The sequence below is a fragment of the Acanthopagrus latus genome, chromosome 7 (assembly GCF_904848185.1).
Source record: "Acanthopagrus latus isolate v.2019 chromosome 7, fAcaLat1.1, whole genome shotgun sequence".
Lineage (NCBI taxonomy): Eukaryota > Metazoa > Chordata > Actinopteri > Spariformes > Sparidae > Acanthopagrus > Acanthopagrus latus.
The window spans coordinates 17,986,239-18,010,722 of NC_051045.1; the positions used below are offsets into that span (position 1 = coordinate 17,986,239).

A 24,484-nucleotide genomic window follows, 5' to 3' on the forward strand; every position below is an offset into this window, starting at 1 on the left:
CCCATACTGGCTGAAGAAAAGACCCATGTTTTTTTTTTGTTTTTTTCCCCCCACTGTAGTCTCACCTAGTCGCAGAAAAACACAGGAGGACTCTTACTATGAAACCCAATGTTCACCGACAAACAAAGCAGGGCTCGGGAGTTGGCAAATCTCCAAAATGTGATAAGTAGAGCAAGAATGGGCAGTGAAATAGCCAGAGGAAATGTGTTTGCATAGTTGGGAGAAAAATGACCATAAAAGAGCATATATTTGTTAATCAGATTGAGGGTGGCACACCTCGCACGCGATCTCGCACACTAGCTGCCCTCCACGTAACTTACCCAGCCAGAAAACAATAGCAATGGGTGTGACTGGATTGAATGATAACAGCCGTATTTTCATCTATGCTGTGTTGGTCTGTGACAGCCGCTCTAAACTCAACACTTAATTTGTTTTCATTTGGTGATGAAGGGACAATCAAACAAAAGGAGGCTTGTATTTAAACTGACACTGTCGAATTCATGACGCAAGTTGGAACGAAGCCTGAGAAGGAAACATTTGTTTGGGCTTCTCTTTGTCTATTTACAGCTCAAAAGCCTGATATGACAACCAATATGGTAACTCATTCAGTTTATTTAACTCACTTTTGCACACAGAAAAGAGGTACTGGCTTTAGTTACATACTGTGTCAGCATAAAGAACTCCTGAGATAAAGGTTTTTAATGTGACCATTTTAAATTAAAAAGGAAATCAATTTGATTAAAACACACATTTTGATTCAATAAATCATATTTAAAAGAAAACTGTTAAAAGTGGCCACTAAACTCAACAGACACATTATCTGCACCTAATTATTATGCAAAAAATCGCAATGTGTTCTGGTATTTAAATTTCCTGTGACAATCACAGGACAAAGAAATCATGGCTTGGGCTAAAAAAAATTTAAAAAAAAACTTGGCTCAGCACAGGACCCAAACCGGTTTCTTGTGTGAGTCTGGTGTTTCATCCAGATATCCACCAACCAACTTAGTAGTTAACCAAACTGTGATCAATTAATTAAACACACAGTCTGTATTTTTCTGCCACTAGAGGCCTCTCAGCCGAGACAAGAAAAGCTGTGAGTAGTACGGGATCATGGGCACTGTCTTCAATGGACATCTAGCTACGTGACTCTGGAAGAAATGTTCAAGGATGAGGTTATGTTGGAAGTTTAAGTCCGATTACGTTTAGTCCTGTTCGCCGACTTCCTCTGTCTGACAGGTAACCAAATAACGCACCATTAACTTGAATAACATATACATAACATTTAATATTGGTCAGCACATAAATATATAACAACGGTCTAGTCTAGACTTAAGACATTAAATGCAGAAATGTTACATATCATAATTTTAAAGCATTTTTGAGCCTCTCCACAGCACGTTTCTGCCAGGCCTCGTATCTCTAATAGGGATTGGTACCTTTCAGGTGAAAACACACTCCAGTTCAACACAACTGCTAACGAGACCAAACTTTCTCAGACTGCCTCTCTCATTTACGCCTCCCTGGATTTTTAATTATACTGACAAAGAGCTAGGAAAGCATCTCTCTCCTTGCTTCTCTCTCTCTCCATGCCTGACAGCCAGGTTGAGATTCCTCACCTGTCCAACATGGGAGCCGCACCTGTCACCGTGCACTTAATCACACTAGGGCCAGTGCGGAGCCCAGACGCCACACAGTGCCATGCCGCACGCACATCCCGCACGCACACACGCGCGTAAATACACATACACGCACAGAAAATTAAAATGAACTTTCTCGCCACCTACGGGGAAGAGGGTGGATGATGATGATGGCGGTGGAGGTTTGGATGGGGGTGAGGTTGGTGCAGGGGGAGACGGATGGAAAGGGGGGGGGGGGGGGGGGGGTGAGAGAGGATGGGCGGGGGGAAGAAAAGTTGTCATTTCCCAACTCCTCATTAATATTCCGAGGTTAAGAGCTTTTCAGCGAAACGTAATTAATTGAGCCCGAGCCTGACAGTAAACAAGCAATTTCAAATTAAAGCGAAATGACAGCGGCGTCATTTGTTAAAAACGTGCGGGGCCCCCCGATTTTGGCGACAGATAAATGAGGGAAAATGTTAAGGAGGGAGAAAGTGATGAAGATATTAATCTTCACCTGTCTGTGTCAGCGTGCCACTCATTGCCGCAATGTTGCTCTCCATCCTCTGCAGATGCTTCTTGTCCTCTCGGCTGCCCATAATGAGGGGAAGGATGTATTTCTGCAATTAAAAGCATGGCACAATATTACACTTCTCTCTGGAGGGAAGGGGCAGAAAGATGAGGAAGAGACAGGGCCACCTAGACTTGGCATTGGAGGGTCAAAAGTATTGTTTTATTGGACAAGTGCGTCATTGTCTAAACGGCTTGATTAGGTGCCTGTAATTCTGCAGCTGTGTCCATACAACTGACACAGTCTGCGCACACATGTAGTGTTGAAAATATTGGAAGAGCAGAAAATTAATAAACATGTCTGATAATCAATTAGTCATTTTTAAAGCATGAATGTCAAATATGGTTCTAGATTTACAGCTTTTACCCATTTTACACCAGTGTAATTAAAAAATCTTTAGGTGTTAGATGAAAAAAAAACATTTTAAGAGGAAACCCCTTAAGAGAATTTCTTCACAGTTTTCCGACAATCTACAGACTAAATAGGTCATTTGTTAAAATAAAAAAAAACAGACTTACAACAGTTACAACAATCCTCAAGCTTAAAAACATATTTCCAACAATATAAATGAATGAAAGACAGAAAGAGACAGTAAAAGTAGGAGACGGGCCTAGAGGGAAAAACATGGTGGTGAACACTGAAAATAGTCTTCATAAAAACCAAAAACAATGTCTGTCATGTTGTTTATCATCTCTCTGCCACTGAATAAACAGAACTCTACCAAAATGATATGTATGTCTGACAGCCAAATGAGGATGTTTGTTCTTTAGCGTGAGTGTTAACCAGATGAGCAGCTGTTCAGCTTGCCGAGCGTCTCTCTGGATACTTTACATATGTGTGTAGAGCCGAGCTCTCCAAATAAAATCAATGTCTGTGTGACCCTGGAGGGCCCCACTGAACTGCATTCAAAATCATAAATGTTTTATTTTTTATATTTTAAGAGTGAATAAAGATCACTTAATCGCTCACAGCCGGTTTGCAGCTCTCTGCCGCCTGAGCCGGGTTTTCTCTCCAGCTCAGGTGGCAAGCAGCCACACCAGCGCAAGTAATAAACACTTTTTAGAGAAAAAGATTAAATGAGTGTCAACACGTGGTAATTAATAAGTGGGTTGCTGGGAGTGTGGTGTTTACAAGGTGCACCATAACATAAATAAAGTATGGGCAGAAGCCTGGACATATGGTGCGACTGGCGCTACGCTCCAGTGACATGACAGCAACCTGTGCTGTCCCGCCAGGGAATCCCACCTCCCAGACGACCAGTGGCTGGCAAACCCTGCTGCATGGAGGAAACAGTGGACTGGTACAGTGTGTGTTTCTGTAAGTGGAGGAGCGCAGGGACGGAGGAATAAGGGACAGAAGACCCTGAATGTGCATGTGCAGCATTACGAAAGGCGGACAGAGTCAGGTAGGCATATGCGTGTACATGATATGTACCCGTTCTCTCTCGTGCACACACAGAGGAGAACAGCCTGTCATCTAGGCAAGAGCTACTGCTCGAGCTCCTGTGCTCCTCTAAAACGAGAGTAATGGCTTCCACATGCCACTCAGACTACTACTAACAACCACTATGGGATTAATGTCACCGGGGACAAGGGGCCTCATGAGCTCATGTTCAAGGGCTGCTAAGCCCGATAAAAACCAGGGTGATTATTTTTAGAAGGTGGGACATCAAAAAAATGGTTGTGTGCTGTGTTAGCAACTATATTTTTTAAAGGCAAAAAATATATATCTGAGAGGAGGAGGGCAGGGAAAGTTAAAAAAGAAAGGGTTTAAATGAGATCATGCTTTGACGTAAAGCAGGGTAGGTTTAATAACAAGACCAGAGTGATGTTACATACTGCAGAGGCGCCTTCTATTCTAGCACCATAATTCATCATAAACTGATGTACTTGCTAAGCCCACCAATTTAAATGTAATATCAGGGAGAGGCAGTACAGGCAGATCTTAGGATGCAAAATATAGCATATATGACTAATTTTAGAGAAGCATTAACTGTGAAAACAAAGTCGGTGAGGAAACACGGTCAAAACGGCAGGTGAAACAGGGTGTGACTTACTTTGTACAGTTGATGAAAACCAAAGGCGATGCCCACCATAATGATGGTGAGGGCACCATAGTCTCTCCATCTGTAGCCTGTTGGACCTGTAGAAGGTGACACATCACTTAAACACAGAACAATACATTTGAAGACTGTTTCACTAAAGGTTTAATGTGGTTCAGAAGCTTTCTCAAGATGCTGCATCTAGCATACCAAGTACATTAACCTGTGAATAAACTGTGACATGAAACTTGTATAAGTGTAAGTGTATAGAACTTTTCCTACCAACCAATTAATCCCATCAGCATAGCTATCTAATTAGTGACATCATGTTATTGGTATGTTCAAGTAGGGCTGATCTGTTAGTCAACTGACAGTATTCACACAACAGTCATTTTCCTCTGAAATCACGCTCAGGGATGGGAAGCTCAGCTGTGGTACTGCTGAGTTTCAGACTGTAAGCTGACAAATTTAGGGAAACTGACAAATCTTTGTCATTTCACTGCTTCCAGATTGGTTGCACTCATAAGGCAAGTAATGTATTAATTAATTGACTGATTAACTTAATCAATAATCAATGAAACAACTGATAACGTTAGCAATCAACCACTTCCTAGCTAATATTACTGTTTGATAGTGTTATGCGATAAGCTAGGAAAGACATACATTTTTTCCAAAATAGGAACCCATATGTTGGACACATTTAGTTAAACCTGGAAGTCAAACGAATCAAATGGCAATGTTAGCTCGGAAGTTGATGAATGCTAATGATAGCAAATGGGCAATCAAATATCTGGTTTTACCTCAAAACATGGCCCAATTTCCCTCCAGATTTTCATTGTCCAATAACATTACAGTTTTGTACTCAAACGGTTAGTGATGAAATGTAAATGATTTCTAATTAAAAACATTGTTTTGCAAATGTGTATGCTGAATGAAAACAATGCAATCTCCCCCTGACGTTATAAGCATTCCATCTATTTCTCCATCTGCTGACGCAAAAGGTCTATAAAAGACTATAAAGGGTAAGTCTACATGGCAAAAGAGCTTTGTCTCTATCCTGCTCTTCCAGTAAACACACTATTGTCTTCCATTTATTTTGGGGTGGGGCCTAATACAGTGTGTGTATAAACCTTTAAACAACTGAAAAGGCAAGTGTGTGTGTGTGTGTGTGTCTCTAGAAGTTGACTGTCTTGCTGAGTGACAGATAATGTGAAAGTGTGTCATTGTGCAAGCTGTCATCTGGGTAGGCCAACTGTCTGTCAAAGTGGAAATTCCCCACATAAGAGAGGCATTCAACTGAAAATGTCACTAAACAACAAACAGCTCTGGAGGAAATACACTGTATGAGTTTTTCTTTTATTTCCTCTGATGCGGCCCAAATGAATAGGAAATTATTAGAGGCCAGGCCGCTAAAGTACACCATTGATATTCTATTACAGGTCTGATTTCACCTAATGGCTTATGTGGTACATGTTTACTGGCTTGAAGTAAGTAAAACAGATTGATCTTGTGCTTTAACGCTTGTGTGATTTGACATGCAAATAAAATGAGAGGCCCACTGTCATGTTGGACTAAATGGTATATTTCCAAGGTGAATTCTGTTTTATTCTCCTCACTCAAGGGCACGTTTCATCGCTGGTGCAGCATTCAGGGATGAACCTGTAACCTTTTGTATTGAAAAATTTTGAATCATCCTCCAGCATCCATATGGTAACCACATAAATTTGGGCCTTCATCAACATTATAGCTGCGATAGACTGTCACCTATCCCAGAATACCGTGCTTCTGAAAGGCCTGGGAGTCCTTGGGCTAGGTGGTTGACCCTGAACAAGCCTCACTGCATCACCAGGGGTCTTCATGTGATCCTTTCCCCCCCGTTAGGACCTTTCATTCTTCCTCTGTCTATCCCTTTTTCCTTCCACCACTTCCACTCTGCCATCTTCCTTTTTTTATTTGGTCACTTAAGCTGTGGAACTGTGGTCTCCATCCCCCGTTTTTCCAATCTCCTCTCAAATTTATTGGGTTCAGTGGAGGCCTTCCTGTCCTTCTACCGCGTGGAAATAGAGATCAGAGTATCCATTACTTCGACAGAGATGGATGCGGGTCCCCGTGCACCGTCCCCATAACAAGGACATCAAAGGGAGGTAGCCCCCTCTTTTCAGCATGACCCCCCATACAAGACTCCCCGCTCTCACCTCATTATGCAGCTCCCTTATAGCCGTTTTGATATAAAACCCCCCACTATGGACGGAGAGCCGCGAGTCTCCCTAACTACATGGCCATCCCATCAACATCACTTTCATTACAAAACATGAGATGCCAGGGGAGTCAAGGACAGTGTGGTAATAAATGAGGGTGGAATACATCTGGAATCATTGTCATATGGGTTAAGCATTACGCGGACTTCATTCTGCATTGGTAAATCAGTGGACAGCACTCATAACCTCCTGAAGTAATAAAGATACAGGTTGCGGTGTGGGGTCTTGCCAGGGTGGAACCCCTTGAAACAGATCAGCTTCACAAGCTTGTGCTGTGCAATGTCACATTCCACAGTATCTGAATTCACAATCATGGCAAATGTTGTACGGTGTACATGTCTGTTATACTTGTAAATCTCACAGTGTTTGGTGATTTAATCCTGTTTAGTGGGTTTAAATGAATAAAAACAAGAGGGAGACCTTGACATGGATCTAAAGTTTTAAATTAGGCCTGACTTTTCAGGTGAGACGGTCCACATAAATATTAATATCATGTATATGCAGCAGGTATCAAAGGAGGTGTGCACTCACTGTGTGGTGCAGGAACCAGCTGAGTTGCATGGAGTGGATGTGGAGGCCCCACAGGGCTCAGAGGCAGGACTTCTTCTGTGCTGCCAGAGCGCTGGATGGCCAATTCTACCTCGTCGTCCGTCAGCCCTGCAATCAAGACACACACCTTTTAAGACATTCGGAGGGGGTTTAGTGACTGCGCATTAATGGGAAACGCCAAATGGCTCCTTGGCTGTCATAATATATGCTTAAATACTTCCCAAGCTCCCCATAAATCCTGTAACTACAATTTAGAGAAGGTATGTCAAATCTTCATTCAATTTTACCATCCCTCTTCTCAAAAATGCATTTTCATTTCATAATTCAGAAAATTCCGCTGAGAGTTTTTCTTTTCAGGGACATCCATCACAGGAAGATGGTGTGAAAAGGTTCACACAATGAAATCTGAAACTCTGCGAGCCTATTAACTGCCACCAAAGGCAAAGAAAATAAGAGTCTGTCCACTTCTCCGGTTATATTTCCCATGTGGAGATTTCATACACCCCAGACAGCGAAAATGCATTATTTTAATTTCTTCATTGTAATGTAAATGTATTACATAATTTTGCAAATGCCAATATAATTTAATCTTCAGATCTTTTTAATGATTTTAGTGATGATTAAATTGCAAAGGGCTCCCTGATGGAGAATCAGAAGGGAGGAGAAAAAAAAATCTAATATGAACATCTCCTTTTGTGGCTAGAAAGGATTTTATTTCAGGCACCATATGCTGCCATTGCTGTGGGTCTCATCTTTTAATGAGCATCTTAGTCTAAACAAAGGAAAATAATTACAACTTTCAATGAGCAACATTTAAAAAAAATAAAACAACATTAAACAAAATCAATTAGGAGAAGGCTGAAGACAAAGAACTAAAACTGGTACGTACACTAGTTCTCATATCGATGAGTATTTTTTACCTTATAGCTGAAAAAGTACACATCATTTTGCTATGTATTGCTCAGCGTAGCCTAACAGGGTGTCCCTCGCTAACATTTTACCATCATGCCTTTGAGCCATTTCCTGTGCTTACTGACAGAAAATTCTCTCTGTAAGAGAACCTTTTACATTCATTGTTCCCTCAGGATTTAGAGAATTTACACAAGCTCAGAATAAGCTTCCTCCATCCTTTCAGAGAAATCGAGCAATTGGAAAGGCTTCAGTTGCAGTCTTTCAAGAGATGCGTCTATGTTTTTATTAATAGTAACTAGAGCTGCTACTATTGATCGCTTAGTTTTTAACTATCAACGTAATCGGCAACTATTCTGGTTAAAAGGTGAGTAATTTTTAAGCGGGAAAAAGGGCAAAATTCTCTCTCTCTTCTTGTTATTTTGCCCCCCCACCATGACTGTAAACGTAATATTTTTGTCCTAAAAAGACATTATAGGATGTCTTCTTGGGCTTTGAGAAGCACTGATCAACATTTTCCACAATTTCCTGACATTTTATAGATCCCATAACTGATCTATTAGTCGAGAAAAAACACTTCAGAGCGGTCTTTACTAGAAAAAGAATCCATGTGGATTATTCATAACATAAAATGTGTAAAGCAGACAGTTTCATTTCTTAAGGTGTAAAAAAACAACAACCTTTTAATCAATGTTTCCACCCTTTTAATATCTAAGCTGCTCAATTGTGAGTCAGATCTGAATAGCAGGTTGAACCTTGATCAGAAATCCCATTTTGACCTATCCCTGTATCAGCAGCCCAAAAGCATAAAGCAATCTGTTGATAATCTACCACACAGCTTACACCAAGAGGAGGTCCCTTCCGTCACCTATTTAAATGCTCTGGGGACTTCAAATGGCCATGAAAATTGTTGAATAATTGAAGGCAAATATTGGCCGGCCAGTAGTCTACAGCAGGTCCTGAGTGCCAGGAAGTGGTGAGCGCCATGTGCTGAGTTTGTGCAGTCAGACTACACTGTCAAATAAGCAATAATGTGTCCCTGGACTCCTGATTCATCTGACCACAGCAGACTACATGGTGGCAGACTATTGAGTGAGACATGCGAGGATCTCAGTTTCACCGAATGAGAAGAAAATAATAATGCTTCAGGTTTTCTCTTTTCACCTTGAAAAGTCTTTTTAAACAATCCACATTTAGGCTGCCATCGTGCTTAATGTATGTACATCTTAATGGCTGCTCACATCTTTGATGTTGTTTATGCAGCAAATGAAAGGTTTTTTACCCTGCGTCAAAATAAAACAGATTCATAAAGCTGTTTTCTAGTCAAATTAGAGCCTACTAAGTTGTGTTGTATGCTCTGATCTGTTTATTGTCGAGGTGAAGACAACAGCAAATGAAAGAGCCCTTAGATCCAAAAGAAAAGGGAACAAGGTGAAAGTGAGTTTTACATATAAAAGGAAAAGACAAAAAAGGGATTGTGAAATTTATTACGGGTTCCAAAACCTGTGGAATGACCCCTGGGACCCCCATTTCAGATCGACCTGTGGGGAGATGAATTTTTTAAGACATAAATTACACCTAATGACGACACCATAAAAAAGAACAATAATGGAAAGCTATTCTGTATTTCATTATACTGTATTATTTGGTGCACCTGATACACGCAGTGCCTGTTTATGAGTCACCGTATTAGCAGATGCTCAGCCAAAGCATTTGCTTTGACCTTGCCATTCTCATTGGGGCATGAAATTACGGTGCTGGCACCTCGATATTACAGCTATAAATACTGTAAACTGCATATCTGGGCTACGTTTTCTATTGTCTTTCAACATAAACCTGATCGGTATTTATTTAAAGGAAAACCCATTGCTCGTCAGGTTATTTACAGCTCTATTTTCACTGGCTCATATTCTCTGGGTATTTTTTTAAGGGCAAAGAGGCAGCAAGGCTCTTACATTAAATCCATTTCTCCAATTCTGGCACTTCTGGACTTTATGGGTCAGCACCTAGGCCGGACAGCCAATTATGAAAATTGCTTACTAAAATATTTTGGGTGGTAAAAGGTGAATGCCTTTTTCCCCCGTCCGCCAAGGCCTGAATTATGAAGCTGCCCTTGAATGAAAATTACTTACATTTTGAATATCATATTTAGAAAAAAGAAATGTATGACAGGGGTCATAAATAGATGGAGGTCAATGGGTTATTAAGAAGTGGGGTGCAACTTCAACCTGCTTCTCGGTCTGTGCCGGTCGAGGGAGATTCTACATGTCATTTGGTCCGTTGTAACTGCTTGAAAATAGCATGCCCTAAATAATGACCACTCTCATAGAGTATTCATTTATGTATTAAAAAGGGGGACTCTGCTCTCATTTCCCTGCTTTATCGCCTTGTACTGATGACAAAGTAGGCAAGGCCTAGGCTAGGTGGCGCCGTGGAGTAATTTATAACCACATCAATCCCTTTACCTTCTATGCAGGCCTTGGTCATTGTCATTTTTGTCCGAGAGGTGAGCCACATAACCCCACTTACAAACAGCATCCTATTAATATCTAGGATGATGAACCTTACCCTTACCTTCATAGCAGGTATGGTAATAGACCAACAGCCTACCTGTGTTCCCTGTGACCCTCGATCACTGGCCCTCCACTCAGGGTGAAATCTATTAGCATTATTTATTCAACTCAATAACAACTAGGACAGTATAAAAAAGAAATAAGTCAAGCTATCATTTATGTCTCAATGACAGAGAATGTACTGTGCCTGTTTCATGTGCCGTATTTACCTGTGATGCCACAGTGTATGTGTGTACGCTCCAGGCTTTACATTCCCAGACAAACTGCACTCTGTCCCGGTAATCCAAAAGCGCTTGAGTGATGTCAGTTTAGGGGCCATGGTCAAAGTGACATGTTGAAAGCTGGAAAATGTTGTTGACTTTGTCGCGAGAATTTGATTTTTTTTGGTAATTATGTGTGTAACTGCTAATTGTCTGGGCTAAATGGCGGTGCCAAAATGGGGCCCAACGCTTTTTAGTCGTTACGTCTGTTAATTGGAGAGGACATAGATGGCACAATTCACTAGATGAGCACATTATATTTCAGTCAAACACAATAAAATTTACTTGATCTTGGCAAGGAACAAGTCAAGCAAAATTGCTTCAAGGTGGCTTTAAATGCAATTCATTTTCCCATTACTGTGCAGAAGAAACAAAAAATAAAAACACCCCTGGGTTTAAATCTAGATTTATATTACATTTAAGTGACAAAGTTTCAATTTTTCAGTCAGTTTATTCAACAAGGACTCAAGAGGGGCAGCTAGAAGTATTGGACTGCATAATTGCCAATTCATACCCTGAAATTGACAGTTGAAGGAAAACAGAAAATTATATTTTTCAATGAATATTGAAATAAACCACACTATTAGGATCTCTTTGGAAAAAAGGAGATGTTACCAGAGCGGCATCCTTCAGCACAGATTAGGGCACAAATGTGCAGGGAAATAATATGCACGAGCGAGATTATTGTGTAAAGATTCCGCAACATGCAATCAAAGTGGGTCCTATTTTCCCCTTCATCAGCTGTCCGGCGTAAGTACTGGCAGCAAGAGGAATCCAATTTAAATTCCACTCTACCGGGAGATGGTATTGTTTCATTTTATGTGTGCTTTGACATTTCTGGCTGTTAATATAGAGTAAAATCCAGAAGTATTTACATAAATATGACATTAAACTGTATTAGAAATTAAGACTGGCACATTTGCTGTGGTGACTGTGGGAGGAGAAGGATGATTGAGTTTCTAGGTCAAAAGGTTGAGAGGACAATACATGCAGAGTAAAGAAATAGGGGAACAGTGAGTTTTAGCCCACCGCTATGTTTATTTAAACATCCACTATGGCTCAAGACAAAACAATCAACCAATGAGCAGTAATAAGACACCTCACAATCAATTTGCGATTCAGATGGCCACAATGCGCCTTGATGCATCAAAACTTTTTTTAACCAAAAAATATTGAAATATAGAAAAATTGATGCTGAATATTTGAAACGGTTTCACAACAAATTTTCCACAGTATTGATACTGATACTTTGAGGGCAAGTCAACACCCACAGCACTGTCGTGTCCACACAGGCCCTCCTCCTCACCCTCTTATGACTATGGTCAGAAGTATTTTTACCTTAAATGCTGTTGCGCTGAACACACAGAACCCAAGTTTTGTTCTATGTTTAAATAACAATTTAAAATGTTATGCTCTAAATATTATATACATTTTCTCTGTGGTAATGAAAATCAATATTTTTCAAGGTAATTATCAAAGGTAGATTTACAGTATCGTAACAACACTAATCAAAGCCAGAAACAGCTTGATATCAATCTTGTTCTATATAATATATAACATGTTCTATATCCGATATCATGGACAAGTACTTCACTGCCCCCCAAACCTAAAGTGTAACAGAAACGTCTCTGAAAGGAAATATTTACCACACTCATGAAAGTCATATTGGTAAGTGACTTACAAAAACCACTAGAACTCTATGATTGGATTGTTTACGCTATGTTTACTACAGAGAAACTTTGAGTTGGAAGTAGGGTTGGGTAGGAAAACACAGTGCGTTGCATGGACTGTAGTGCTGCCACAATCTCATTCAGGGGCTCTGATAATGTTCCACACTGGAGCAGCTGAGTCTAGTTCAACATCTAGCTGTGAAATTCAGTATTTATGATCCAGTCTGGTTTTAGGCCTTACTGTATGTCAAACTGGTTTCAAACATTTTTAAATCAACCAAACCCTAGTTGGAAGTCTTCCACGCTTTAAATAATTATGTACACAGTTTTTCTTCCATTTTCCATTTTTATTTTAATATCTTTTTTGCTTTGAATTTTGAATTCATGTTATAACTGTCTGACTTGTTTCCACAATTAGGAATGGGTAATGGAGTGAATTAATGGGAAATTCACTTTTCCTAAATACAATATAAAATGAGTCAAAAAGTGGTCATTTCAAAGTGAAACCCATGTCAACATAGAAACCACAAATATATTTAACATATACCTTTGAGAACATGAGTAAAACGTGTAATGTCCTTTATTGCAAAACCACAATTAAGGGCTAGGAAAATGTATTTAATTTAACTCAGCATTTACAAGAAAAAGGCTTAGTTTTATGAGAAATACTGATAAAAAGATAAGAATGTGACTTCTGATTTGTCTCTTCAAGAAATTTGATTTATATTGCCGCCTTTCAACTTAGTTTAGTTTCTAAATGACAATGTTAAAGACAAGGTTAGATAAAAACTATTAATAAGTGTGAAGTTATGCCTTTTGTTGACACAATTTCCTGTAACATCAACATGTACAAATGTTGCTGCTCTGGGACTGAAATTAGTGCGTTGACGTGAAAACACACAAATTTCCCCGTTTACTGGATGAATAAAGGAATTCTGAAATCTGATTCTGAAAAAGAAAGAAAAAGTACAGGCTTATAGTAAAGCACTTACCTGAAACAACACATGAAAATGAAAGCTCGAGTATGAATGTAAAGGATGTCAGGTTCACTGTTGTATGACTATACAATGCAAGTCAAGAGCTATCCTATGAGTACTTCAGAGTGCTACTCAAACATACTTTGTGCTTAGTGTTTCATTGCTCTATTTTCTCTCATCTTTATCCTCTCTCTCCCTGAGATCAATGCCCTTATGCAAATCGAGGGTTCTTGTTTAGATCTACAGTGGAACTGACTTTCCAAAATAAATCTGCATTAAAGCGTCATACATATTTCATGGACTTAAAGTGCAGTAAGAGCAAAACCATTTTGGATCGCGGAGCTGCAGAGTTTACAACGAAGCAGAAAGTAAGAAGAAACTGTGGTGTAGTATGACATCATTTTGGTATTGATGAGGCCTGATTACATTTGAGAGAACCAACAGTAGATTATAAACATGCCTTAGTTGTCAATAATGAGACACAATGAGAAAGAAATTTCAAAAGATATCAAGAGTCATTAGAGCCACATGAGATGTGTGTAGTAGCAGCCGGCAACCATGGATTTGGTTTCAGGTTACCTTCCCCTGTCATGGAGCTTTTAGGCTCACTTTTCACTCTTTGGCTACTCTAATGCTGCAGGCAAAGGCCCCCAGCAATGCAGAGGTACAGTCACCGAAGTACAAAACTGTTTTTACAAGAACTGAAATAAAAAAAAGAACACAAAGAGTTTATCTGAGGTAAAGCCACATTCTCTCTCTGTGCATATTGCCATTGCTTAGGCCGACTCTAAGAAACACATGGCATAACACTGCACATTTCCACTGCCGCATTATATTGAACCGACTTAAATGAGTTCAGAGTAATAAAGCTTTTTGCAAGTTTTATTGCACAAACAATATTCTACCATGTGTCAGAAATAATCTCAATGAATTGCAAAAAAACTGAAGAGCCAGCAAACATTTACACCGTCCCTGCTTTTGAAAACCTCTCCGTGTCATGCCTCAAATTTACGATAACAGTTAAATTAAGTAAAAGGGTTAAAATGCTGGAAGGCAATATTGATAATTCCATTGAAAATGCAGAGGGAGTTTGTCAATATTAATTTTCCTGAACCCAAAGGAGCATCCCAACTGGTGTGTCATTTATTCACAGGGCCTGAATCATGCACTCTGAAGCTAAATCGACCCCTGTTAAACCCCCCCAGGGCAAAGAGCTATAGCCATGACCTTTGACCTTAATAGACCAATCTTATGAAAAAAAAAAGAAAGAGTGGGTGCATCTCTGGCCAACAACATTTTGTAAATAAACACATATGGATTGTGATGTAAATATGATTTTCTGATAGACAAACATTGTATTTTTCAAGGCTCCCTGACCTGCATTCAACATAAATGAGGAGCAAATCAAATATCTCTCACCTTTTTTCTTCAAGAAGGCTTTTCTGGTGGCCAAGGGACTCTGACGCACTTTTGGGTTCTGGAGAAATTTTACAGCAGTGGTAATCTGGGAAGAGACAAATGGGATTTAATTCCTCACAATGAGATAATGTAAAAGGAAGAAGATAAGGTCTGCAGGATACTGATGCTTTCAGCAGTACAAACAACAGTCTAGACCTTCTTTAAGAAAAAAGGTTCGTTATAAATGAGTAAAAAAGATAAATGGATTCCATCTGATAGTTGCTTCTAAGCCCCCACACCCAGCAGTGAAGAGGAAAGACCACCTGACCACTTTCCAGCTAAATGTGGGGAATGACCAAATCAGCAGTTATAAAATTAACCCATCAAGAGTGCTGGACAAATGGAGTATGGAGCTTAATTTGCTATTACCCTCTTAAAGACAAACTTCCATTCTTAAGTGCGCAGTGGAAGAAAATCTATACTTAATGCAGAGGTGATCATTTGTATCTAATAACTTGAGAATCCTAGGCTGAAAACTTCTGTAATTCTTCCAGTTATAAACCTGCCATGATCAAATCACCCAGCCTGAATGTTGTAATGACTTGAAACGTTAATGCACTAGAACGTTAAATAGCATCAGAACATCAGTAGTTTTAAGTGCACAGCGTTCATCGATTCTATTATGTTTTCCTTCGAGATGCACCTTAATTTTCCACCCCAGTATGCATTTCCAAGAATCGGTGGGAGAAAAAAAATCTTCCTCAAATGGCATTAAAACATAAATTCAAAGTGGGCGCCATGAAGTGGCGCCTCCTAAAATAGATAAATATGTAAGAACACAGAGAAAGGGGAAACACACTGGAGGGGAGGTTTAGATGACTTATTATCGCACCTGTGGTCCCCGTGATTCAATTGTAAAAGTCATCCCTCTAATAGGTTGAAAGGTTTTGATTACTCTTCTTTTCTCTTAGTGTTGAAAGATACAAAGTGATTGAGCGCCCTGCCAGTGGTAATTCGTTTTGGGTAATGCATTGCATATACTATGAACCTGTTTCAATCCAAAAGAATTGCAGTTTAAACTTGTCCGAGGGGTAGGTGTGGCAGGGAAGCTGTGTAAAGAGCTAGATTTCTGTGACAAACACACAGTACAGTAGAGAGTCATGGCACAGGCAACTTTAGGGAACTTTTAGACAGCTGCACACCGTAGATAAACAAAAGAAAACACAATGTGATTTGACAGGTATTACAATTGCCATATAATAAACAGTTATTGGGAATCATAATTACTTATCACAATTGTTCCTTTTACTGAGAGTCAGAATTACAGCTGCAACTAACACTCATTTTCACTATTGATTACGCCATTATTTTTTTTTTTTTCGATTAATTGTTTGTTGAGAAAAATGTCAGTGTTCCCAAAGTACAAGATGACTCCCAAATGTCTTGTTTTGGCCACAACCCAAAGATATTCACTTTATTGTCTTAGAGGAATAAAGAAACCAGAACATTTTTACATTTTATTAGTATTAATGTTATTCATTATCATACACATTAGTATTTCAATTTATTTTCTTAAAAACCACCCAAACAGATTGATCAATTATAAAACTGTTAAGAAATTAGCCATATTGATTACTCATGCTACCCTAGACCTTGTGAAAATATATTTGACTTTCCTTTAAAAGAATATGACTTAGCTGAAAATCCACTTGAACATACTGAAAATTAAAAATCCACCATAAACTGGTTATGAAACCTTTTTAATTAATCTAGAATTGATGCGCCTATACGGCCTGCATAAGCAAACGAGACTATCAGCAAGAAGATTGCTTATAGAGTGCAGAAGCAACGCCCCTTCTGGTGGAAAAACATTTGTACAATAGTCAATGGGTAAGGACAAATACCTGTTTTATCCTGTTTGAATTGTGCCATGGATTACACATATGAAGTTCGTCAATTTAAATTATATAAAATATTTTCCAGCCAATAAAGTGTTGTGTTAAGCTGCTCAGTTAACTATATCAACTCACTCAACATATTCCACCAACATGACCGTCGACTTGGCACAGAAGGTACTAAAAGACGAAATATTGACAACTGCAGTTAAGGAGAGTTTGTCCATTTTGTGAAAAGCTAATATACAAGATCAGCTCTACAATGTTAACTTATCGGTTTTGGAGAGCGTTGAACAAGATGACGTAACAAACACGACTGTCGGCTGTGTGGTCTTTCTAATCATGTATTATGACAAACTACGACTTTCTTGTAGTACATATTATATGTGTAGTTCAAGGCACAATTCAAGTGGGATCCAAAAATAATTTGTCTCTCTTCATTCATTTCAAAACATATTTCTTCCAAATAAAGCTCACATGTCGGTTGAGCGGCAGGGGTGTGACTTTGGCTCTCTATTTCTGTATAATTATCAAAGTTATTCTGAATGCCTATTACCAGGTTGGAATCAGACTTATCCATGTCAGATAGGTCATAAAATGAAATACTTTTAATGGTGGAGTGCTGAGGATAATTGAGGAGTCTCACAGCCTGAGGGAAGAAGCTGCTCTTTAGACTGGCGGTACAATGCAGCACTAAAACAAAGTTAAGTTGTTTCCCCATTCTCAACTTTGTTCAAAGGGAGCCCCAGAACTACAAAAAAAAAATTCAAAGTTCCTTGTGGTAACTTTAATAACAGTCTTATTAAATCAGTTACACATATAAAAATAAATACAGCATTCAAAGACCTGCTGCAGAATCATACTATGAATGCAATACTGAAACCTCAATTGTGAAATGTATCAAAATGTGCCAGATTCATCCCAAGAGATGCTGCCACAATTTATTTAGACACTAATCTACACTTGCACTGTGAACTATACTGACCTTGATGTACATAAGGTTATGCAAGGGGTATGGAATTTCCAGTATCTCTATATGCTGAGGGCTTATTAAAGTCAGTCACCCGGAACCTTCATTGTGACAAGCAGATTAAACCATTTGCATGGTGAACCCCCAACTGATGTTCTGGGCCAAAAGATACAGTCAAAACACAAAGAAAATACCCCTTTAATGACAAGAAAAAAATCATCCTGCTCTTGGCAAATCTCTTATTGTTCAAGTAAGCCGACAGGGCTACTTGTGGTAAAAGCAGCAGCCAGAGATAATAAACACACTAAAATCTAATATTCAAATATTTATTCCAGTAAATAACAGAGTGATGTTGGCCCTCTGAGAGGTAATGATCTAATAGAAGGGAGAATATGCTGAACAAGCAAACCTTGTTTACATTGCCTCAAAATTTCAATAGCACAACATGGACGAGGAAATTGTGTCAATGTTAATAGGCCTAAGTATGACATCTTAGGAAGGACCGCAGCTAGCTCAGCGGCACACTAATGAGGCAAATGTCCATTTGGTTAAAACTGTAGTGGTAGATCTTCAGGGAGAGGAAAAGTGCACTTCTTAGCAGATGACATAGATGCTTTGCACAAGTTCCACCCAGACATCTCAATCAATTATAACCACATTGTGCAGGTTTCAGTCTTGTCTTGTTATTGACTTATGGATCATCCCCAGTTATAGTGTTGGGTAGCACACAACCAGGCTTTTAGGGGGGTAAAGATGGATAACAGTAAGAGGCGCATTTGGGTTGACAGCATAAATAACTTTAAAAAGAACTGTGCAGAATTTCCTTCCTTTTGGCAAACTAGTAAATCGTTTTTGGTTAAAACAACAATTAGACTGTAATGTTAAACTTGAGTAAAGCTTTGACTGCTAATGCACCAAAGTGCTCCATGTTAAGAGCAATAATCTTTACAAACCAGATAACCAATAGAGTGTCAGGTAAAGCCCGAAAAAGAGGTGAAAACTCAATCATAGGAAGAGATGACATTAACCAACACACTTAAAGAGAGTGAAGTTGATGAACGGACAAGATTACAGCAGTGTTATTGAGTTTGAATTGGACAAGACTTTGCGCTGCCCTTGTCGAAAAATTACAACTGTGATGCCTTGAATTGTGAGAAATGAGGACAAAATCCAATTACATTCGAACCGCATGGTGGGACGTCTGAAGCAATCCATGTAACCAGTTGTATATTTTTCCTCAAACTAGTACCAGCACTTAACTATAATATACAGTAAGACCTATAGATGTTTTGTGCATTATGGGGTTCCAGGATTTGTGTGGTTGGGGAATTCTATATCGACTCTCTATACAGAAACGGCAATGCACAGTATAGCTTACAATTGTTTCTCTGGGGTTTCAGTTTTTAAAGTAACAGTAAGTTTCAGTATTTGAAATGCATTGGAGAACAACATTTAAACCACAACAGATGAAAAGATATCACGATTCAAGGCTCTCGTTTTCAGTTTTAATTATTTGGGCCAACCCAAACCACCACTTTATAACAATTACTCTGAACCGAAACTGCTATAAGGTAACAATGCAGTGTTTGCAGTTGTGGCTTCCCCCCCGTTAAATGTTTGTTGCATGTTGTTTATCTCTGAGCATCTTCTGAATCTACTGACAGATATTTTGATTAAAATACTTCACATCTTACCAGCCCAGGCTTTAACTAAACTTAATTTTACATCCAATGAAGCACAGTATCAAAGACCAAAACTCTGTCTAAAAAGACCATTCAAAAGTAGAAGTCACATCATTTTTCAATTAATTCACAGAAAATAAATTGCCATGCAATTTCTTTGCTTAATCAAGAAAAAGGTATATGTACACATTTTGTCTGCAACACTGAAGACATTCAGAGGGCACGATGGAACTACAACTTGGGTGGGGGTGGGGTGGGGGGGTGCGAGGATGCAATGAAGGGGCTAAAAGGAAATCATTAGCAAGTATAGGATTCAGTCTCAGTGTGAATCAATTCATTCCAAATTGCCCCGGCCTGTACATTTGTGGAGAAGTGCCCCTGATATAATAACAGACTGATAGACATGAACAAAAATTGTGTTAGGCCAGTCTCAAATTTCCCCCCCAAACACACGTTTGGAGGACCAAAAGCGAGAGAAAGTGAGAGACGGCAAAAAATGAAGCTCTATATTAATTTGGTGCTTTCATGGATGCTTTGCTATCAGGGGCAGCTGTCTTAAATGACTTAACCCAATACCTTTTTGATACCAGAGCCCCTTGCCAGAGAGGAATGAAGTTTTAATGCAATTATTGTGGTGCCTTTAGTTGCCTGCCTGCTTGATGTGCTTTTTAATCTTTTTAAAAGAGCAGCTTTAAATGCCCTTCTAATTGTGACATCTTACCCACCTTAATGTGACCTTTAGTGGAGGAAGCAGGGCCTCATGGGAGGAGCTATGGGAAATTATTGACCCTGAGAGACATCAGGAAGTGAAGTGCAGACCCGATCATTTAGCAAACCTCCATGTCCACACTCGCACTACTGGAGCTGAACTGTTCTGACAGTGACAGTACAAAAAGAACTTTTTTGTGTGTTGCCTTCTTCTCTTTAGGGCAGTGCTTTTCAGAGAAGTGACAAAGCGAGAAAATTCAATGAACAACCACTACCGAAACCTCAGCAGCAGTAAAATCTGATATAAGTGTACTGGTGGCTTTTTTCTTTTTCTACTGCCAAACTATAAGCTTGTTTAAACCTACTTTTACAGAATCTAAGAGCAAACACAGCGTGTTTGTTTTCTGTGTCTTATTCTCTCTAAATACGGTCAATCTTTATCGAATGATCGTAACTTTTGAAATTTAAAGGTCAGAGTCAACATTTCAATAGATGAAAAAGGGGTCATGGAAAACTTCATTGACATTTTCTTTGCAAAGGTTTAAAAATAACATGCAGCACTGTATCAGTGTCAGTTTCAGAGCCATGGGCAAGGCTACAATCATGACATCAAAAGCGCATTATGCAAGTTTTGTAAAGGGGGGGTGGGGTGGGGTGGTGTTGTTGGACGGAAATCAGGCTTTTTTTTCAAGACCACTGCATGTACAACCCAAACTTTCCATTCAGAAGCATTTCCCTATCAGAGCTCTGTCATCACAAACATGGAAAAGTTGAGTCGGTTTAGTGGTAAGAAACACGAGAGGCACATTTGATGCAGAGAGGACACAATCAAACTGTAAAAACTGTGCAGAGTACAGATAAATACAGATAATGCAGCCTTGGGAGTTACACTAACGCCATCAAGGATAAAGAAAGTTGCCATTTTCCTTCCCTCATTCTCTTCGGGAGATACAGAAAGTGATTTTTACTATGGTGTAAATTTATGTTTCAAAACTGTGGCCACATATTTTATGATCCAATATTCTCCATGCCCTTCATATTATAAATTTAAGTCATGGTATGAAAATTAAAAACAGGAACAACAAGTGTGATTTTATGGTTGCAGTTTTAAAAAAAGAAAATCATACTCAAACCTCTTTCATGATCTGTACAAACGGGAATTAAAAAAAAACCTAAAACATAAACAAACCAGTGAACTGAACCAGTGGAGTAGCAGAGAGTTTTAAAAATAAGATGAAGCAAAAAAAAAAAAGTGAAGTATTTCTTTAATTCTTGTGAGATCTAAACCTGAAGAGAAACATGTGGCATGCAGCCAATTCAAAACTAGCTTGAGAGATACGGTTTAAAGCCAAGTCTGACATTTCTTAATGTGTAACTGTCAGTCGTGCTGCCTGGGGTTGCCCTTGCTTAACTAGCGAGACAGATGACTGTTTAGATAAGGGCGTCCCCAGCGGGGCCCTGAGAGCCCCAAGAGCCCCCGATGACTAAAGAGCGGCGACTCCGTCAGTGACACCTCACTTTCACCCACTTTGGACAAAAATACTTATATAGCCCGCAAATTCCTTTTAATTCAGGTAAAAGGCCCAAACCATGAGTCCGGAGCTGCTCTGAGAGATGAGGGTCATCACAGATTAACCCATGGCACTTTAGCAGTGGGGGGTGCAAGCGGGGGAGTCACAGCGAAGCACAACAAACTACTTAGCCACCACAAAACAGTCCGGCCCCTTCTCAGCTGCAATCCAGTAATGGATACTTCCTCAGCTCCTCGATTGGTCAAAATGTTTTCATACAATAATTTAATTCAGAAACACATTTACAAAGCAGGAGTAATCAATTTTAATTAGTTGATTTTTTTTTTCATTCGCATAAAATTTAATGTACTGCCATCGATCTCCTTTGTTCTTTAATGCAGTGCCTCTTTCCTGTAATTCGAAGCTTTTTTCTTTTTCTTTTTTTCCCGTTCTTTTACAGTCAGTGATGACATTCTGTGACAAGCGGCTCCACGTGCTCTTCGGTGAGCGTTACTTAAACCAAGAGTGCTCACAGTGCAACTTTAGACCGGTGGAATGTGCTGCAAAAATATGGCTGTAATTTCAGCTACATATGAAAGGTTTATTGGAAAATATTACAATAAAAGTATTTGTACATTTACAAAAATATAAAACTGTATATAAACTTTGGTCACTCATCTTTACTTGCTGATTTTAATTTTCTTGACATAAAAATGGCGCATATATATATTTGAATTTTAATTGAACAAAAGCTGCAATTAGTTGAGTGTGACAGCATTTTGGGGCAAGCAGCTACAATTAGTAAGTAATAACATCTATTAAAAAATAGGATTTTAAAGTGTTTAATACATCTGTGACCTAGATTTTGCTCAAACTAGAAATATGAAATATGTGGAAAAAACTTCATTCATCATTGTTTTTAAACATTTGATCATCATTTTACAAATTTTCGTAGGCTCAAAATCTGTAAGGTCAATGAAAACTTTTCACAAATTAACATTTAAAAATAAAAGTTTTTTTGCCACAATAAAATAATCCTCATGAAACTATCAAAGTTCCTCAATGAACAGAAATGGCAGAAGGAACCAGCTACAGTCACAAAAACAAACAGTGCCACTGCTGTGTTTGTGTGTGTGTGTGTGTGTGTGTGTGTGTGTGTGTGTGTGTGTGTGTGTGTGTTGTCCTTCATATCATCAAGGCCCGCAAGCCTTTCACATTCAATTAGTTGATTGAGGCAAAACGCGAGCGGCACCAGCAGCAAACAACGTGAAGCTTGTGTCCAAGCGACACACCACAGAAGTTGTGTTGTGGTGTCAGGAGAAGAGCCGCCCTCCGTCACGAGCAACTTACAGTGACAAGCCTATCCTCCTCTGTTGATCCAAACTGCTCCTCTCACTGAGCCAGCAACCACCCAAACACACACACACACCCTGCAATACACACACGGCAAAGTAACTTGAAGTGAACCACTGCGATAGGCAAATAAAGCAGGGAGCCAGGGTGAGGATGCAGCGAGTTGGCATCGGTTTTGTGTGGAGTCCTGCTGCCGGCCTGCCAAATTGACTAATAAAACTAGAATAGTGAGGCCAGCGACAATAGAGAGAGAGGTGTCTTTTTATTGATCAAATTATTCCTTCTTGGGTACACTGTGCCACTGGATGAGAGTATGCTCACAAAGACAACCAGACAGATTGTGACATTCCAGTGACATTATAATCGTGCGTCAACCCTTCTCCAGTCAATAGGCTGAATGCACTAATCGTGCGTCTTGGATCAGCAATTTCATGGTCTTCAAAGGGGGCCAGGAATTGGTGGCATGACCCTCCACACGGGGTGAGACCCCTCTTTTTCCTCAGCGAATGCCACAGAGAGGAGGAGAAGAGAGGCTGGTATTGAGGGAGACGCATCCAGGCGGGAATGGAGCCAGAGAAGATTAACATCGCCATCTACTGGCCAGGCGAGGTACAAGTGGAGTCAAGGGGGGGGGGGGGCTGGCAGTTTACCCTTGCGGCCTGTCTTTCACTGAGACCTGTCAGAAACATTTAGACACACTTGCCAAGACAATGGGCCACACATCCACCACGGTAGATAAGTCGGACAGAAATCTCCATCAAATGAGGGAGGAAACTTAAGGCAGCAGACCTCCGTTTTTGGTTTTGTGAAAGAGAGCAGGCAGAGTCTGTTCCTGATCACACTAAGTGACAAAGAAAAATGTTGGCTAATTCTCCATTTCTGGAGGCTTCTAACTGCCAGTAAGAATTTAACCTCGAGAGCAGGATAAGCAGAAAAAGAGTGTGGCGCTGACAGCATCAGAAAACAACACTCATCAGGGTCACAGAAGTAGCAGTTCTCTTTCTTCACATTTAGCCTCTGCCAGAGAGGATACAAACACGACAGCTCGTCAGATCTCATAATAATTCTTCGTTTCAACCTTTCTATACCAGTGAGGCTACACACTAGAGATTTCATCGGTTATAATGTCATAAAAAGACAAAAGCATGAGTGACATTTGGTTTATAAATGCCACACCTAAACATAATCCGCCTCTTCTGAGAAGAAGAAAAGAATTTTCAGGTTTTGCAACATGTTTGCTTGATGCAGACAGTAAAAGACTGAGGTGACAGTGATGTAAATCAGCACACCTGTCCTAAACATGTGCCGTAAAATGTGTACAAAGTTTGTACATTTAAGTTTATAAAAATGTATTTGATGTCCCTCTTAAATGGGGCTTCCAAACAAGGCCATGACCAGTAATTGATCTGAAGACACAGACTTCCTCCTGATCAAAGTTCCATCTTCAGATCAAACCAAGAACAACAACAACGAGACAGAAAACATTGCACATCACTCCTACACAGCAGCAAACATTCTTTTTGTGACAACGTGAGAGGCA

At 39.6% G+C, this 24,484-nt stretch overlaps 1 protein-coding gene across 3 annotated transcripts in view; it reads right to left on the reverse strand.

The window, feature by feature from the left end:
* The window catches only part of pex14 (peroxisomal biogenesis factor 14), a 52,121-nt gene that overhangs the window by 15,155 nt on the left and 12,482 nt on the right, over positions 1-24,484 (reverse strand). For all 3 annotated transcript variants that reach the window (XM_037104839.1, XM_037104837.1, XM_037104838.1), the window contains exons 3-6: positions 14,847-14,931; positions 7,021-7,146; positions 4,247-4,332; positions 2,137-2,239 (exon numbers count right to left, since the gene is read on the reverse strand). In XM_037104839.1, coding sequence (XP_036960734.1) covers positions 2,137-2,239; positions 4,247-4,332; positions 7,021-7,146; positions 14,847-14,931 — 400 coding nt within the window. The remainder of the gene's footprint in view (positions 1-2,136; positions 2,240-4,246; positions 4,333-7,020; positions 7,147-14,846; positions 14,932-24,484) is intronic.